This window comes from Arachis hypogaea, chromosome 14 (genome assembly GCF_003086295.3).
Source record: "Arachis hypogaea cultivar Tifrunner chromosome 14, arahy.Tifrunner.gnm2.J5K5, whole genome shotgun sequence".
NCBI lineage: Eukaryota > Viridiplantae > Streptophyta > Magnoliopsida > Fabales > Fabaceae > Arachis > Arachis hypogaea.
Window position 1 is genome coordinate 13,321,049 of NC_092049.1, and position 20,433 is coordinate 13,341,481.

The following is a 20,433-nucleotide window of genomic DNA, read 5'->3' on the forward strand; positions in this document are numbered from 1 at the left end:
TTAGAAAAAAAATTTTAATCATATTCCCATCTATTTTATTTTATTTTTTTCCTCCAAATAACTTGGAAAAAGAACAAAAAAATAAATAAAAACTTGTAAAAGTGTTTCGGTCATCAGTTCACTAACCAAAACTATCCATTGAAATCCCTATCCTATACCTTTGAACTCTAGAAAGGCTGAAACACTCGAACCTAACGGTGACAGTTGATGACTCTTTTCCACTGCGTGGTGTGCTCCTCCATGGTGCAGTGTGTTTCTCCCCTGTGTGGTGTGCTCCTTGTTCTGTGCGGAACCACAACCGCGAACCACCTATATATTTTCTCTTCCATCGTCGCCAAACCACCACCGGCGAGCAACCATTCTCTCCTTTCTTTCCTCTTTCTTCTTCTTCTTCTCTTTTCTCGCTTCCTCCTCTTCGTGAACCAGAGACCACCGAAGCCATTTTCCTTGTATCGCTTCTTCTCCCTCCCCTTTCCTTCTATCTCTCACCCAACCTCTCTCTCTCTAGCTCGCCCTCTCTCATACTGCAGAATCGTAGCAACCCCTGTTCCTCTGGCCAACTCTAACGCATTTCGACGACCACCCCTTCGTCGTTCTATTGCTCTGACGACACTATAGCGCAGCTGCAACTTCTTCTCGATCTCCTACATTCTTATTTCTCTGTTCTTCAGTTTTTAGGTTTATGCAAAATCTCATTTTGATCTTCTCTTTTTAATTCATTACAGTTTAGTTAGATTTTAATTCTTACTTAGTAATTTTATTTAGTGAAACTAGTTTTTGCTGATTAGGTTAATTTAGATTAAAATTAGGATTCTCTTATAAGTATTTATCTTAGTTCATAGGTATTTAGGTATGCTATTATGATTCTTGGGTCTAAAATTTCAATTTGTCTAACTGGCTTGATTGATTTTCTGTTGAATTTCAGGTTCTCCACGGCTTCTCCATTGAGGTGCGTTTCTCGACGTTGGTTGTTACTGATTCAGCAATTTTTGGTTTTTCGCTGATTCTTGTATTTTTCTCCTTTGATTTCTTCATTTTCAATGTAAATTACAAAATGATTAATTTTTGTAATTCATTTAGTTAACTAGTTCATAGAGAATCGATTATTTTTTTTATTTGTTTGTTCTATTGGCTACTTTAATTGAGTTAAATAGTTCATAGAGAATAATGTAAACTTTATTCTTTACTCCATTATAGAGAGAGTTTGCTTCAAAGGAGTTTGAGGAACATTGGTGAACACTTTAGGACTTGAAGATTGTAATTTGTTAAGTCATGATCCTGTAAGTTTTTTATCTTGTTTATACGTGTTTGCTTTCATAAGTATATTATGTATCTTTGTGTAGTTTTTTTTATATTGATGGTATTTTGATATCTAGTCTACTTTTGTATAACTAATATAATTCTTTCTTAATTTTAATAATAAAATTATTGTATATCATTTGATGAATTTATATACTGAATATGCATGAATAGTATTATTTACATGCTTAGTTAAATAGTAGTAACAATATATGAATAATTAGGTTTTTCCAAAATTTAGAGAAAGATTGGATGAGTTTACCTAGAGATAAAGCTAAGTTTAATAATAGTGTCTACGACTTCTTAGACTTTGTTTCTTACTCTATCGGAAATTCACAAGGAGAGGAAATCTTATGCCGTTGTGCAAGTGTTGCAATTTCTTGTGGCACTAAAGGCAAACAATTTTTATCCATTTGATTACCTCAGTATTTCTTAATGGTTCTACAATATGGATTCTTTATGAAAAAAGCGTAGTCAGCATAGATGTTGATAGCGATAGTGATAGTGATAGTGATAGTGATAGTGAGACTAACTCATATGACGACACGAATGCCTTGTTGAACGATAGATTTAGGGATGTGGCACAAGCGAAAAGAATAAAAGAATGTATGAATAAAGATGCAAAAAATTTCTATAACTTGGTTGAAGAGGCTAGCAAAGAACTATATCTCGGTTGCAAGGGGTTATTGTTTGTTATGGTTCACTACTCTCTTGTAACCTTTTCTCTTATTAGATGTGTATGCAATTGTGTTTGATGGTATTTAATGTTTTTATACAGTAACTTGATGGAAAATGGAGCAACTTCAAAGAGGAAAAGGCTAATAAATTAAAGAAGTATCAAGTAAATGCAAAAGTTAAAGAAATTGAAATGAAGGAAGTATGCAAAAGTTAAAGAAATTGAAATGAAGGAAGTATCTTCTGTTGCGAAACTAGTCCAAAATTTTATGTCCAAAGGTGATAAAGGAAGTAATCAGGCCAAAAAGCACAACATTCTAAGAGAAAAATTTCAAAAATTGGAGACAAATAAAGTAGAGAGAATTCCATGAAAGGAAGAAATAAGACACTTGTGGACAAAGTAGAGAGAATTCTATGGAAGATATTGTGAAACTTATGTTGCAACAAACTTCTCCTAGTATGAATATTGATAAAGTAATTTCTCTCTTGCAATATCTAAACAATCGTATGTAAATAGTGCACAATATCCAAATTTGAATAATCGACATTCTTCTCCATCAACTCATCCTCCAAATGATGATTAGGTATATATATGTGTGTTAAATTATTGTAACACTTGAATATGTTTATGTATACACATGTTATTGTTAAGACTCTTTTTGATAATGTGTTTTTTTTTTTTGTCTATTTAGATTTGATTGCAACTTGTTTATGGTTGGATGAAGTTTTATGAGATAAAGGCGATTTTTGGCACAATGATAAAATACAAATTCCTTGATTTCATATATATATATATATACACACTTTTTTTTTTGTTAAATCCTATGAGAAAAACATGTATTTTGTTTACTTATGTTTATTATTTACTTGACTTGGTAACTTAGCAAGTATGTGCATCTGAAAGTTATTTAGTTGGCATTTGAAACATCTTTCTATATGTATATATGCAATATATTAGCTTATTCTCCCTATATATCAATTAAATTTATTTTAAATATTTAAATATTATCAGTATGTGCTATATATCCTTCAAATGTCAAATAAATTAAGAAAAGCAAAAAAAATTATTTTTGATATAAAAAAAGACAACCTAAAAAAATTCAATAAGGTGTTGTTTTACATATTAGAAAAAGACAACTCCAAATAAACTTAGACTAGTGTTATTTTAGGTACATGAAAAACAACCAGAAAAATTTATACAATATACAAATGTTGCTTTAGGTATATGAAAAGGCAACTTAGAAAAACTTAGACAAGTGATGTTGCTTTATGTATTAGAAAATACAACTCGTAAAAAGTGTTGTAATAAAGTCCTTATAAATGCGGTGTTTGGGTCCTCACATAAAGTTGCTTTTTTTAGTAGAAAATACAACGTTTTTTTTTTAAGTTACTACAAAAAGGGTTCCCTTTGATGTAAAAAACATTGTCTTAGACCAAAGGTAACGACCATATAGTCAACAACCAAAAAACATTGTGTTTTGTCAAAAAATATTGTCTTTAATCAAAGGCATCGTTATTTTTATTAGAGGCAACGTTTTTAAAGGATTACCTCAATCCAAATTTATTTGTAGTGAACACAAGATGACATGAATTTTCTATAAGGTTAATTTTATTATATTAAGCTTGTATAATGCCATATTAAAAATTATACAAGAAAGTAACATTATACTATTATATCATTACGAGATACTTCAAACACACGATAATATACAAACTACAAACATAACACTCCCAAGCCTTGTACTATCATACCTAATATATACTTTTTGATTTTTTCTTAAATAGAACCTCGTGAAGGTATAGCTGTATTTAGATGAAAATGCAACCCAATTATTGGTATGTGTCATGTTCCTCAATTGAAAACAATGATATATTTTTTACCAAAAGTTACAAATTTTGATATTGAATCTTCGCATAAAGAATTAACTTTAGATATTTTTGTCTAAGTTTTCACTCATCTAATATTCTATATGGGCCAATCAAGACCATATTTGGAGTAAAAGAAAATTATTAAAAAATAACAGTCATATATATGCAGAGACATATAACTAGACGCATCATATGGCCACACTGCGAAGAACAACGGTTTCAATAGTAAGACCAGGGCCAAACCCAAAAAGCACACCCCAATCAAGTCCTTCTCCGGTGGTTTTAAGCCCTCTTTCAAGGGACTTCTTCCTCATCAAATCCATAATGAAGAACACACATGCACTTGACATGTTACCGTAATTGCTAAGCACATCTCTAGTGGCTTTCATCTTCTCTGGCTTCAAATTCACTTTTTGTTCAACCTGGTCCAGAATTGCACGTCCACCAGGGTGTGCAATCCAAAATATTGAGTTATAATCAGATATACCCAACGGATCAAAAGCTTTACTGAGTGCTTCGTTGATGTTCTGCGAAATAATATCAGGGACACTCTTGTTAAGATAGAATGTAAGCCCAACTTCACGAAGGAGACCACCGATGGCTCCATGGCTGCCAGGGACAAGTTTTTGATCAGTCGAAACAAGCTCAAAGATAGGCTTCTCAACCTTTGGCACAGGATCAGAACCAATGATAATTGCAGCAGCTCCATCTGCAAACAATGCTTGCCCTACAAGACTATCCATATCTGTCTCACTAGGACCACGGAAAGTGACTGCAGTATTCTCAGAACAAACGATAAGCACACGAGCATCCTTGTTGTTTTCAGCCAAGTCCTTAGCCAAGCGAAGGACAGTGCCGCCAGCGAAGCAACCTTGGTGGTACATCATGTACCTCTTGACGCATGGGTCGAGCCCTAAGAGTACGATGAGTTCGTAATCAACGCCAGGCAACGCAACGCCGCTGGTGGTACAAAAGATCAAATGCGTGATCTTAGACATTGGCTGGCCCCATTCCTTGATGGCCTTGGTTGCAGCCTCTTTTCCAACCCTTGGTACCTCCCTGATCATCATGTCTTCCCTTGCATCCAACGACGGTGCCTTGTATGCACACATGTTGGGGTTCTCTTTTAATATTTCTTCTGTTAAGTACATATGTCGGTTCTTGATCATTGTCCTCTCACCTAAAATGATATATAATTCACATCCATCAATACTCTTTTTCAAGTTTAAAACATCATTCACTTATATATAAAAAAAAATGGGTTTTTACATTTTAAATTCCGATCATTTCGCGTATCAAACCTTTCAAGTTATTCATGTAGTGATTTAATTTAAACTTTCAGGTTTGATTTAAATAGTTTATCCAAATTTAATTATAGATATAATGTATTAAATCTAATTATATATGAGTAAATAAATAAGTATGTGAAAGATCAAGAAAGTATATATGACCAAAATAAATTTGTGTATGTTTAGGAACGTAGGGAAATAGTAACTTGTTAAGTAGTTATTGTTGTTACTATGAGTTGGATATATATCATATTATGGTACACGGTATAATATGTTAATTGTTGTGTATCAATAATTAATATCAAAGTAAAAATGATGAATTTTAGGTTGATAAATAGTAAATTAAACAACATCAAAATATTTGATAACAATACTTACAAATACGTTGGAATTTTTTCTTTAGATCGGTCATGTGTTCGCTATTGGTTACTCTGAAATAATAATCTGCATATGTACTCTGATCAACACAATTTGGTGGATTTGCTGTGCCAATTGCCAACACAGTTGCTGGGCCTTCTGCCCTTTGTTGAACCTTGCGGATGTCATTCACAGCCACCATGTTTTCTTAGCTAAGATCTTTGGGATAGCAAAGCTCAGATATGTTCTTTGGAATAACAAATGTATTTTGATTTGATGAAGACTCAGACAGGGGTGGGGGGATATTTATATGCTTGAGAGTAGGGGCATATGTGGAATTAAATGGACATAGAAAACGTGCTCAACTCAAAAGTGTCGTGATAGTGACAACGATTATTATTTATATATTTAGTTAACTTCAAAAATGATGTTCTGAAAGAAAGTATAGTAAACTCGTGATAATGTCCCATGTCAATACTATTCGAAAACGATGTTCTCTGACTTTGAAAGGATAAACCCGCTGCAATTCTGGACCAATAATTTGGAGGCTCGGGGAGGAAATTTCTATTAAGGGACATCACTCTCTTATTTAGTGATTTATTGGAGAATTTTTTTGTTGCCTTCTATTTTTCATTTTTCAATTTTATTATACATTATGTATGCTTTCAATTATCTATTATTTGTATTTATTATTTGTTATTTATTTTTTATTATATATAATATAAATGTAAACAGATTTAGCGTATAATCTTTTATTCTTAAAATATCTTTTATTATATAAATTTATTAAAAGAAATTTGTACTTTCTAAATTTTATTTATCTCTTATTATATATAATGTATATAAAACAATATTTTGTTAATTCTAAAACTAAAATCTAAGACCTCTTAAGATTTAGTGTGTAAAATACTTAATTACCATCTAGACTAATATATATCATATTTGTTGTTATTCTCTACATATTTAATGAATAAAAGGTAAATTAATAACACATTAATACATACACTAATTATATCATATATATTATATTAATATTTAGGCATTTTCTTGAATTTTTTATCAATTATTTACGAAACGAAAATATATAAACACATTTTTTCCCATGTTTACAATGTCAATACTTATACGGGTTTATTTATAGTACCTATTTAAAAAACAGTTATGCTACACGTACAAGTCTTTTTGGCTTACAAGTTTTACAAGTTGGGCCAAATCCAACAGAAGCTACGCTCACCCACAAAGTGTTAACACGCGAATCACGTTTCCAAAGCGCTCCCTCACCATTATAAACGACTCTTCTTCTTCTTCTTCCTCGATGAAAACCATAACTGTCATTTTCTCTTCACGTTTCTCCTCATCCTCCTCTTCTTCCTTCTTCTTCTCCTTTTTCCTTGAATTTCTCCTCCTTTTTCTTCGCGTGTTTCATCTTCATCGTCGTATTTCTCCTCATTCTTCTTTTGATTTTGCAACATTATGTATTTTCTTCTTCTTTATTTGTTTGATTTTTTCCTCCCAAAAAGAATTATGAGAATATGAAATAAGAAGATGAAGAAGAAAAAGAAATAACAGAAGATGAGGAGGAGGAAGATGAAGAGTTCTGAATTATGCAGAACTTATCAGAATAAAAATGCACCAAATATCTTCGTTCTACACCCAAATTTGCTGCAAATATAGAAATGAGTTATGCTACGTGTACACTAAAATCAACCACCAAAATCAGCCACCAGTATAAAATACATACTGGAATACAAATAATACATTGAAAATAAATTAAAGCACACATGTATTTATGCACAAATACATTGGTGGCTGATTTTAGTGTACAAATAACATTTTTGTACAGAAAAATGTTTCCTCTAATGCTGCATTTTTTTTCTTCTTCTTCTTTTCCTTATTTCTTTCTTTCTTTTAGTTAAATGAATGTAAGTTCATCCACTTCCAAGTAATTTTACAGCATTATATGTTTTTTCTTCTTCTTTGTTTGATTTTTTGGTTTTTATTCTTGTTAAGAGAGTAAAACAAGAAGAAACTTGAGAAAGTAAAACAAAAAGGAAAAAATGAATAAAAGAAAAAAGAAGAAGAAGATAGTGATGATGAAAAAAAAAGAAGCAGAAGATGAGGAGGAGGAAGAGAAAGAGTTTTAAATTATGTAGTACTTATCAGAATAAAAATACACCCAAATATCTTCATCTTACACCCAAATATCTTCGTGTTACACCCAAATTTGCTGCAAATACAGAAAAATGTTTCCTCTAATGCTACATTTTTTCTTCTGAGTTGAACCACACCTCAACCACTTGATTGGATTCAAAACAATAAAAAAATTTTCGATTTCCCTACTTCAAATCTAGCTGAGGGATTTGTCTTCTCAGTCGGAGATATTTTCAATTTCCATTTTTCCTCTCTGCTACATGTAATCAATTGATTCTTAATTTTGTTTCCATTTTTATTTGTGCTCCAAACTCTTGTAGAAAAGCCTGCAGCCTTCGCATAATTCTTGTAGAATTTTGCAGCATCTTCAAGGGTGTTAAAAGTCATCCCAACCTTAGATACAAACTGCTCATCAACACCACAGATTTGCTACAAAATACACCCAAAATAATACACCATATTAAAACAAGTATAAACTATAGAATACAAATACAACTATAAAACCATCATAAAAAATAACAAAAATCAGATTCATGAATCATCAATAAACAGAAACTAAAACAATTCAACTAAAACAATAAGACAATTCACCCTTAGTGAGATGAAAAGTTATAAACTGTAAATACATCCAAACTTTCATGAAATACACCCAAATATTCTTGATTTACATCCCTGATATAAAATGAAAAAAATTCATCAGAACTAGTACATTAGATTCAATTCAAACAAGGAACAATGAACAGCAAATTTCACAGACAAGGTTCACACATTATTCAGCTACACAATCATAAACTACTAACTGGATTCAAATTCAGATTCAATTGTTAACTGGAATTAAACCACACCTTAGGAACTTCATTGGATTCAAATTCAAAATCTACTTCGCTCTGATTCAGCTAATAATTTGAAGTTGAATCATCCATTATCTTCAAAACAATTTCAGAGCTTAATTTCAGAAATAATGGAAAATGAGAAAAACAAAGAAAGAGAATAGAGAGAGAAACTTACGTAAACGGCGAAAGAGAAGGGAGAGAGAAACCCACGAAAGAGATCGAAGAGAGAAGGCAAGAAAACGCAGAAGGAATTCAAAAAAAGAAACGAAATCCTTTCGAAAAAGGAAGTTATATATTCGCGCATTGATTGATTGGAAAATCTATTAATGAGGCGCGTGAAACATACGTGCCATAAGAGGCGCGTTTTAGGGATTAGGGATTTTCAGAACTTATATGACTTGTATAGTGAAAAGGCTTGTATGCGGAAATTAATTCTTCAAAAAAATGAGTTTTTTTTTTCCCAATCCAAATTATTTATTTATAGTAAATATCCAAGTTAGAGGATATCATGCAGAATTGTTAGTAGGGCTATCATATGAGTAGGCAAGTCGAGTTTCTCACGAGGATCGAGTTAAAATAAAATAAAAACAAAACAGATAATTCAAATTTTAAGGAAATCAAGAAAATATCAATTTTTTGTGTGTCTAAACATGGAAAAAAATAAAGTAAATTCTATCCTATATTCGAGTGGATGATTTACTAAAGATCAACACAAGGCTCAGACCAAATAACATTATTAGAGTTACTCTTGGTACCATATCTAGCCATCCAATCTGCAGCTCTATTTGCTTCCCAGGACACCCACTCAATGTGAACAAGCCAAGGACGAGATAAAATCTCCTGAATCTTGTAAACCAAATCTGTTACTTCATATGAATACCCACTTATAAGATTATGCATGATGAGCAGAATGTCAAAGCAATCCATTTCACATATAATATCCCTTAAACCGCAATCCCAAGCTAAAACCAGCCCTTTCCAAGTAGCAAATAATTCACATCTGGTGATAGATCAGGGGGAATACTTCCAGAGCAACCCGAGATCCAATCTCCCTTAGATTCTATAATAATACACCCAAATCCTGCTAAATTTGAATCCAGATATAAGCTTGCATCACAATTAACTTTAACACTGTTGCCTACCGATGGTTCCCAACACAGACAATTTTGTAGAGACCTAAAGGCATTGTTTCGATTCCTGTAAACCTGTAAGTCCTTGTCGGTAATTCTGGCCAAGGCAACAACCTTGTGGTCTGTCCAAGGGTTGTCAGTATTGAATATGTCATTGCACCTATGTCTCCTTACCCACCAAAGCCCTGCACCAAAAGACGCCTCATTGTTAGCCAAAGCCTTCCAAAACCACTCTTCAAGAGCAGTACTAGCTGTCGAGTCCAGGATACTAGGATCCAACATATGCCAAATTGCATTTGATCGTTCACAATCTCTAAGGCAATGCTCTATAGTTTTCTGCACCTTGTTACATCTCTTACACATATCTGAAGAAGCTAAATGCCGCTTGAATCGAAAGGTCTCAGTTGGTAGAGCATCATGTAAGCCAAGCCATATAGTAAATTTGAACTTCTCTGGAATGTTTGTATTCCACAACCAGTTCCAGTTACTATTGGCATTCCAATTTAAGGTTTTCTCTAATAACCATCTATAACCCTCCCTTGCACTGTACTTTTTTGTTGCTGCAGGCCACCACCTCCACTATGGCTCCAACTCAGTCGAACTAGAATATCTCAGACCACAAATAAACTGCTTAATCTCATGCGGAATAGGTGTGGTAAGACTATCAACCTCCCAAGTCACTCCTTTCCACAAGTCAGCCACTATGAAATCTGATTCAGAAATATGTACATAAGGAACAAGGTTGCAAAGCTTACCAAAAGGAGTCCATTCATCATACCAAACTGATTTGTGGACATTCTCAATATTCCAATGAAGCCCTTCCTTGAGATGCTCATAGACACTAACAATTTTCTTCCAGGTAGCCGATGAAGAATTTCTACTGTTTCTGCTCATACCAGACTGATTTCTGAGATATTTATGCTTCAGAACCTGCACCCACAACTTAATTCGATTTTTTTGGACTAATGAGTTAAACAGATTAATTGTTTGACTTTTTTTCTTTTAAAAATATTATTACATCTTTTTAACATTTTTTTACTTGATGTCTATACAAATAAAAAAAATATTTTATATACATTCATATATTTTCTTAATAAATTATGTTCTTGTATGGATACCTGGAGGGAGAGCTCGGTCTCTGGGAATCGACATCGAGTTGTTATCTTCGGTGCCGACCTTTGAGCTTTGTGGTAATCCAAGTTTTACTCTAAGAGGATGTCCAATCGCGTAGAGCTTTGAGCAAGAAACAGGGGGGAGTGTACCTGCAAAGGCACTCCGAAGCTTAAGTCAGTATTGAGAATTCAATGGATCCTTTGAAGATAAAATATCATACCTTTATAGGTGAGATAAAATAGGTCGGTTACGTTTCTATTGATCATCTGAATTGAAGAGCAATTAATAGGTTTTAATAAGTGATAATATCTGGTCGGACGTTTTTATTCCAGAAAGTAGTCCGTTGAGTCTGATTGTAACGTATAACGCTGAGTTATAACGTAAAGTGCCGAGTTATAGTGCATAATGCCGAGTTATTGTATCTAATGCCAAATTATGACATCGGATTTGTAATGGCCGTATTATAGCCCCCAAGCTTAGCCTGACTATATTTTGATAAAGTAGGTTGAGCTTTTTTAGTTATAACTCAGTGATATGAGTTATAGGTATGGAGCCCCCAGATCAACTTACTTTATTAAAATAATGAATAAATTGAATTTCAGACGTGATTTGAAGTTAACGTGTATTGGAAACTGGAAAGTGTAGTAGTCTTGTCATTGATTGTGCCTTTGATTTTTCCAATGTAATTTTGAACGTTGATTTAATAGATGCAACGGTTAGGTTTTTTCATGGAACTGAATAGTTAATTTGAATAGTTGCTGAGACGATTTTGATAAAAGTAAATTGGTTGGACGAGAATATTGAGTTAGTTCACCGTTGTTTGGTGATTTGATTGAGTTTGATCGCGCATGTGTAAACGATGCGACTTTGAATTGAAGAGTTGTCGCGAATGGATCAGTGTTTGTACTTGTATGATATGTGATTGAGTTTGTTGACTTGTTGATAGTAATAGTTCAGAATTAAAGATTGCTTTTGATTGCGCATGTGTAAACGATGCGACTATGAATTGAAGAATTATCGCGAATGGATAATTGATTAAAGATTGTGTTTGATTACGCATGTGTAAACGATGCGACTTTGAATTGAAGAATTATCGCGAATGGATAATTGATTGAAGATCGTTGATATAGATCTAATGATAGTTGATATAGATTTGACAATGACTGATAATGATTGATATAGCTCGGATAATGATTGATATAAATCTGAAACTGAGATAATAGATATAGATTTGAAAATAGAAAAACAAATATAGGTCGGCAAATAGAGATAACAGATATAGGTCGGCAAATAAAGATGACAGATATAGATCGGCAAATAGAGATAACATGTAGATTGACAAATAGAGATAACAGATATAAATCTGCAAATAGAGATTACAGATATAGATCAGCAAATAGATATAACAGATGTAGATCAGAAAATCAGATATAGATTGGCAAATAGAGATAACTGATAAAGATCGACAAATAGAGATAACTGATAAAGATCGGCAAATAGAGATAACTGATATAAATCGAAAAACAGAGATGATAGATATAGATCGGCAAATAGATATAACAGATGTAGACTGGAAAATCAGATATAGATCGGCAAATAGAGATATCAGATATAAATTGGCAAATAGAGATATCAGATATAAATTGGCAACTAGAGATAACTGATAAAGATCGGCAAATAGAGATAACATGTAAATCAGAAAGTAGAGATGACAGATATAGATCAGAAAATCAGATAACATATATAGGTCGGCAAATAGGGATAACATATAAATAAAAAAATAGAGATGACATATAGATCAGAAAAATAGAGATAATAGATATAGATCGGCAAATAGATATATCAGATATAAATTTAAAAATAGAGATGACAGATATAGATCGGAAAAATAGAGATAACAGATATAAGTTGAAAAATAGATATGACAGATATAGATCAGAAAAACAGCTATAGATCAGCAAATAGATATAACATATAGATTGGCAAATAGGGATAATAGATATAAATCAGAATATAGAGATGATTGATATAAATCGGAAAATAGATATGACTGATATAAATCGGATAATAGAGATGACTGTTATAGATCGGCGAATAGAGATTTTTTATATAAATCGGTAGTTAGAGATGATTGATATAAATCGGACAATAGATAGATATAAATTGGTAAATAGAGATAATAGATATAAATCGGAATATAAAGATGATTGATATAAATCAGAAAATAGAGATGACTGGTATAAATTGGATAATAGAGATGACTGTTATAGATAGGCGAATAGATATTTTTTATATAAATCGGCAGTTAGAGATGATTGATATAAATCGGACAATAGATATAACATATATAAATTGGCAAATAGGGATAACAGATATAAATCAAAATATAGAGATGATTGATATAAATCAGAAAATAGAGATGACTGGTATAAATCGAATAATAGAGATAACTGTTATAGATCGGCAAATAATTATACCAGAGATGATTTGAAAAATAGAGATGACAGATATTTGATCGGAAAAACAGATATAGATCGGCAAACAGATATACTAGAGTTGAATTGAAAAATAGAGATGACAGATATTGATCAGAAAAGCAGATATAGATCGGCAAATAAATATACCAGATGAATAGAGATGATAGATATTGATCAGAAAAGCAGATATAGATCGGCAAATAAATATACCAGATGAATTGAAAAATACATAAATGACAGATAATGATTGGAAAAATAGATATAGATCGGCAAATAGATATACCAGAGCTGAATTGAAAGATAGAGATGACAGATATTGATCGGAAAAATAGATATAGATCGGCAAATAATTATACCAGAGATGATTTGAAAAATACAGAGATGAGAGATAATGATTGGAAAAACAGATATAGATCGGCAAATAGATATATCAGAGTTGAATTGAAAAATAGAGATGACAGATATTGATCAGAAAAATAGATATAGATCGGCAAATAATTATACTAGAGATGATTTGAAAAATAGAGATGACAGATTTTTTTATCGGAAAAACAGATATAGATTGGCAAATAAATATAACAGATATAAATTGAAAAATCGAGATGACAGATATAGATGAGAAAAACAGATATAGATTGACAAATAGATATAACATATAAATTAGAAAATCGAGATGACAGATATAGATCGGCAAATAGATATACTAGAGTTAAATTGAAAAATAGAGATGACATATATTGATCGGAAAAACAGATATAGATCGGCAAATAATTATACCAGAGATGATTTGAAAAATAGAGATGATAGATATTTGATCGGAAAAACAGATATAGATCGGCAAATAGATATACTAGAGTTGAATTGAAAAATAGAGATGACAGATATTGATCAGAAAAACAGATATAGATCGGCAAATAATTATACTAGAGATGATTTGAAAAATAGAGATGACAGATATTTGATCGAAAAAACAGATATAGATCGGCAAATAGATATACCAGAGTTGAATTGAAAAATAGAGATGACAGATGTTGATCGGAAAAGCATGTATAGATCGGCAAATAAATATACCTGATGAATTGAAAAATAGAGATGACAGATATTAATCAAAAAAGCATATATAGATCGGCAAATAAATATACCAGAGATGATTTGAAAAATACAGAGATGACAGATAATGATCGGAAAAACAGATATAGATCGGCAAATAGATATACCATAGATGAATTGAAAAATAAAGATGACAGATATTGATTGGAAAAGCAAATATAGATCGACAAATAAATATACCAGATGAATTGATCAGAAAAGCAGATAAATATTGATCAGATAAAGCAGAAAAGCAGATATTGATCAGAAAAGTAGATATAGATCGGCAAATAAATATACCAGAGATGATTTGAAAAATACAGAGATGACAGATATTGATCAGAAAAGCAGATATAGATCGGCAAATAAATATACCAGAGATGATTTGAAAAATACAGAGATGACAGATAATGATTGGAAAAACAGATATAGATCGGCAAATAGATATACCAGATGATTTGAAAAATACAGAGATGACAGATATTGATCGGAAAAGCAGATATAGATCGGCAAATAAATATACCAGATGAATTGAAAAATAGAGATGACAGATATTGATCGGAAAAATAGATATAGATCGGCAAATAATTATACTAGAGATGATTTGAAAAATAGAGAGATGACAGATAATGATCGGAAAAACAGATATAGATCGCAAATAAATATAAACAGATATAGATCGGCCTTTTTCGGGCCTTAATGATTTACTATATGACCTTTGTTTACAAAGGTGCATGTAAGTTTGAAACCATTGGAAGGAAATGGGGCCTATAGAAAGAATGGTGTTTATTTCGAGGCCCCACGGTGGGCGCCAATTGTTCTTGTATGGATACCTGGAGGGAGAGCTTGGTCTCTGGGAATTGACGCCGAGTTGTTATCTTCGGTGCCGACCTTTGAGCTTTGTGGTAATCCGTGCTTTACTCCAAGAGGATGTCCAATCGCGTAAAGCTTTGAGCAAAAAACAGGGGGAGTGTACATGCAAAGGCACTCCGAAGCTTAAGTCGGTATTGAGAATTCAATGGATCCTTTGAAGATAAAATATCATACCTTTATAGGTGAGATAAAATAGGTCGGTTACGTTTCTATTGATCATTTGAATTGAAGAGCAATTAATAGGTTTTAATAAGTGATAATGTCTGGTCGAATGTTTTTATTCCAGGATGTAGTCCGTTGAGTCTGATTGTAACGTATAACGCCGAGTTATAATGTAAAGTGCCGAGTTATAGTGCATAATACCGAGTTATTGTATATAATGCCAGATTATGACATCGGATTTGTAACGGCCGTATCAAATTATATATCTAAAGTTTAAAAAAACTAATTAATAAAAAGAGAGTTTATATACTCAAATTAAAAAGAAAAAAAAATCAGACGAGCCAATCTAATCTTGCTCGACTCAAATCCATTTAACTTATGACTAGAGAGTTATACGAGTTAAACTAAACGGAAGCTGTTCTGGTATGGCAATGTACGTAACGGAATGTGATATTCCTCTCATTTTGACCATAGAGATATAACATAAATTAATGTGAACAGTCAAAATCTTGATAAACTACTTTGAGTGTACGTGAAAGCCAGGAGTTCACGGTAGATTTGTAACAGGTTTTATAGTTGACAAGTATATATACGCACACAATGTCCCTTCTATCCATGACCCGTGTGACTGATGTGAGATAAAAGTGTGAATGGCTGAATGCATAATTTTTAAGCGAAACCGTTTTGTTGAGTAAACTAAACATATCATCATCAATTCATCATCATTATTAAAAAATTGTTTTCCATTTCATATACATCAATTTTCCTCTATCCTTCCTAACATCCTTCTTTGTTTCTTAAATTAATCAACAACTCATAAGTTTCACAATTAAAATCATATTACATTAAATTTAGTTGGTATTAGGAAAAAAATTAAACTAGAAGAAATCAATGATTAAACGAAAACCATTTGAATTTCAATTAATTGGATATAAATCAAAGCATCCAATTACAAATTTTAATATTTATATTTATCAATTTAAATAGTATTTAATTGTAAACTATAATTAAGTGTATGATAATAAATTATTTGTTTAATTTATAAATTTTAGATATCAATATTTAAAAAAATGAATAATTATTTTTAATAACAGTAAAAATTTTATCACTAAAAGTAATATGATAACATATCATAAATATGACTAAATAAGAATATTATATTCCAATCTCAATAAAGGTTAACGAATATATCACCAAGATGATGAATAAGTTATTAATTTGCATAAATGCTAAATCATGGTATTAAAAAAAGTGATTTAATTTTTTCTATAATAAAAAATTTTCTATCACTATTTTTAAAAATAAATATTTTTATAATTAAAAATTAATTATAAAATAATTTATTTATAAGCTATTTTTAATATAAATCTTTATGTTTAAGGTCAATTTTAAATTTGTATCTTTTTTATGTTTTTAAAAAATAACATACATATTTAAGTTTTTTACTATTTTAAATATTAAAAGATCAATCACTGATGTACATTATTAGTAAAATATATAACTTGTTACATTTTCATATCGGTCTTGTAAATTTTTTGAAGGCATAAGACAATAAAATAGGTTGTCTTTAATATCATTAGAATCTAAATATAATTATTCAAATAAGCAATACTAATTATGTTAATAAAGAAATTTTGTAAAAAAATGTGATTTACATTTTAAATCTTTTGAGTAAATTCATTTCAAAATGTAGGAATTAGACTCAATTATGCTACATTTTTAAATGAAATATAGAATTTCACAACAAAATTAACATTCATTAAGAAAATAAATTTTAGGGGTGGCAAGATCACTATTTGGCGGGCTAGTCCCCCTTCCCGTCTATTGAAGCGATCCTAAATTTCTATCCCGTCCTACCTAATGGCAGTTTGACGGGCTCTTTTTCTCTTTTTAAAAAATTATTAAACTATTAAAATAAAAAATATATAATTTCATGAGTATTTCAATAAATTTATAATTTATAAAGACATAAAAAAATTATAATTTTTAAATTCACAAACATTAAAGTATTTATAATTCTAAATATCTAATATATAATGATCAACCAAGTTTTTTAAAACAAAATAATAAAACCAATATTGTTTAAAGCAAAACAAACATTATTTAAAATATATAATTAAATATTGTCCAACTCTATCTAATCAATCAAACATAATCTAAAATATATAATTAAACATAGGTTAGTGAAGGTTGTAGAAGGCTTAGAGAAGTGGGGGTTGAATCTATGACCTTCTTTTAAGTTATTGTAATAACCCTTTTAAAACAAACTTGCTGTCTGAAACTGTTTGAACTAAGCAACGAAAAATTTATGAGACAATTTCATTTTATCTCATGAATATCAAAAAACAGGACAGAGCAGAGAAGAGAAAAGCTAACACTATCATGTATCCTGGTTCGGTTGCCTTGTGCTATGCAACCTACGTCTAGTCTCCTCCACAACAATGGAGGAATATCCACTATAGTTAAAAGTATTACATACACCAATTCCACAGGATTAACACAATCCTTTCACACTCAAGTTCTAATCTAACTTGATATTGGCTATGCTAATACCTAACTCTTCGCTCTTAATGCTAACCCAACTAAGAAAGGGGTACCTCATAGGTACAAGATATAAGACACTTAATCAACCTAAAGAAATCTGAAAATAACTCTAGGCTTTTCTCTCAAGTGTATCACTCAGCCTCTTTCCACTCATTGGCTTTTACTTGAGCTCTCTCAATATGCCTTTTCACTCAAGAAATTACAGAAAGATAAACATTGAAAAGTAAATTACAATCTGTAAAACATGAAGGAGATTGACTCTTCAACAGCCTCTTTGCTATGTGATAAACCAGATTAGCAAACCTCTGATTCAGTTCTTCATTCTGGCGGAATGCTCCTTTTACTAGGAAACATTGTCCAGTTAGATGAACTTCCTCAAAACGCTCTTCTCAAAACCAGAACCTCATAACACTGGTTATCTCTCCTTTTCTTCTGAATGGTAAACTAACTTCTTTTATCTCCTTGCATGTTGCTGGGTTGCTCTCCCTAGGTCAACCCTTGAGCAGTGTGCTTCACCAACCCACCATCTCACTTTTTTCTGATTAATCCTTGGAATGGAAACTTTTGCTCTGACCTTTTCTTGTTGACCAAAAATCATAGGAAAGCAGAAAACAGATATCCTCAATGGTAAACCCAGATCTTGGCCATTGAGAAACTACTTAGTCCCCAAAACTCATTTGTGATTGTAGATACACAGCAGAGTTGAACAGAAATCAACTTTTCCATGAATCCCATTTTCGGACTAGCAGAGAGTTGGGAAGAAGAGAAGAAAATGAGATGCATGTAGAAGGAAATAAAATCACCTTTAACTTCTGACCTCTTCTTGATACAGATATATATATATATATATATATATATATATATATATATATATATATATATCTGCCAAGATCTCTGTTTTTTTTTAAAGTATTCAAAACTATTTTAGAATGTTGTGTATTAAGTTAATTTTCGAGGACGAAAATTTTTATAAGTGGGGTAGGATGTAAGACCTCTAAATTTTTAAAAGTTATTAATTAATTATTTACGATGCATTATATTTATTTAAGACTGTATTTCGGAGATTTTTATATAAAAGTTGAGTAAACTCTTATTTTTTATTAAGAGTTCTTATAATTGAAAAATAGTGAATATTTTATATGCCTTAATTTTAAATATTTATATTTTTAACCTTATTTTATAAATGAAGGAGAATTAATTTATGTCTCCAATTTTTATTTAATTAGCATTTAATTGAAACTAATTTATAAATTTGTAATTGAAAGGTATTTTAAAGATGGATATTTTATATTTAATTTAATATAATGTCTCTTAATTTTATTAAAATTTAACAAAATCCCAATTTGTCCAAAAATCCCTAATTTCACATTTGCCCCAAATTAAACCCTAATTATAAAAATAAAACACAAAACCCTAATTCCTTCTAACCTAACCCTCTACCGCCACTCCTCACTTTCACCACCTTCACTCCTAGCACACAAAGCCCCTGCCACACTCACCCACAGAAAATCAAAAAAAAAGAGAAAAGAGAGGGGAAGCTGCGACTAAGGAAAGGGAGAAGGAGCCCTCGCCGCGAGCCTGCCGTCTGTGGACCGTCGCCGAGCTGCATGTCTTCGTCGCCATCAGATCCACGTGCCGCCATTGACGCTGTTCAGAGAGGGAGAAAGCACCACGGCAAGGAGAAGCTGCTGTCGCCGAAGCCCTGTGTTACTGCCGTGGAGCTCGTTGCTGTCAGATCAGAGAAGGAAGGAGGAAACTTGCGCCGCTGTTCATCTTCGCTGCCGTCGCCACCATGGGTCTGATGTCGTCGAGCTCGAAGAAGAAAGGGAAAGCGACGCTGAGATTGAGAGAGACAGAGACGGTGCGACGCGAGAAAGGAGGCGAGCCGTCACATCACTGTCGCCGAGTTGCGCGTTGTCACCGCCGCGTGCTCCGTCGCCGCTGTTAGAGGAGGATGGCCGAGCCTCTGTTGCTGGAAAACGGTGCTGCCGTAGTTAAGGGCCACTGCCGGTAAGGTTTTTGAGTTTGGTTTCTATTCTCTTGAATTCCAAAAACATTATTGTCGCTGCTTGGCTATTTCAGTTGCTGTCAGTAGAGACTCGGGCCGCCGCCGTCACTTGAGGTAGCCGCCAGAGTTGCTACCGCTCCGTTACCTCATTTCTTTTTAGACACAGTGAGTTATTCTAGCCTTGAAACCCTTACTGCTATTGTTCTGCTATAGATTTTTTAGAATTTCGGGATGTTGGCGTTCTAGGGCCGAGTTCCAGTAATTGCATGATTGAAATAAAAGCTGTTTCTGTCGTTGTGGAAGTAAACGGAGCGGCGGATGCAGCTGCCGTTGAGTGCGAGTCGAGGGAAAAAAGGTTTTTTTGACGTATTTGATCTATGGGTTTTGATTATTCGAGGTAGGGGTGCTTTTTCTTAAACTTGTTTTACTTTCCAGAGTTGTTATAAATCGATATTAATGCGTGAGATACATTTTTTGTGATTTCGTAAGTCTTATGAATTGAATTGAGTTGTTTTGGAAGAATGAGATTATTAGTTTGATTGATAGATTGATCGATTGAGAAAG

General features: G+C 32.1%; 1 protein-coding gene across 1 annotated transcript; it reads right to left on the reverse strand.

Annotated features, from left to right (window-relative positions):
- Window positions 1-3,830: 3,830 nt before the first annotated feature.
- Window positions 3,831-5,773, reverse strand: LOC112741589 (stilbene synthase 3-like). The gene is made up of 2 exons (XM_025790605.3): window positions 5,511-5,773; window positions 3,831-5,023 (listed from the first exon to the last, which is right to left on the reverse strand). The coding sequence occupies exons 1-2, from the start codon at window positions 5,689-5,691 to the stop codon at window positions 4,032-4,034; spliced, it is 1,173 nt and encodes a 390-aa protein (XP_025646390.1). The 5' UTR covers window positions 5,692-5,773; the 3' UTR covers window positions 3,831-4,031.
- Window positions 5,774-20,433: the final 14,660 nt, after the last annotated feature.

Coding starts and splice junctions, on each gene's coding strand:
- LOC112741589 (XM_025790605.3), bottom strand. CDS start 5,691: ATGGTGGCTGTGAATGACATCCGCAAGGTTCAACAAAGGGCAGAAGGC. Junction 5,024..5,510: donor GAAAAAATTCCAACGTATTT/GTAAGTATTGTT, acceptor ATATCATTTTAG/GTGAGAGGACAATGATCAAG.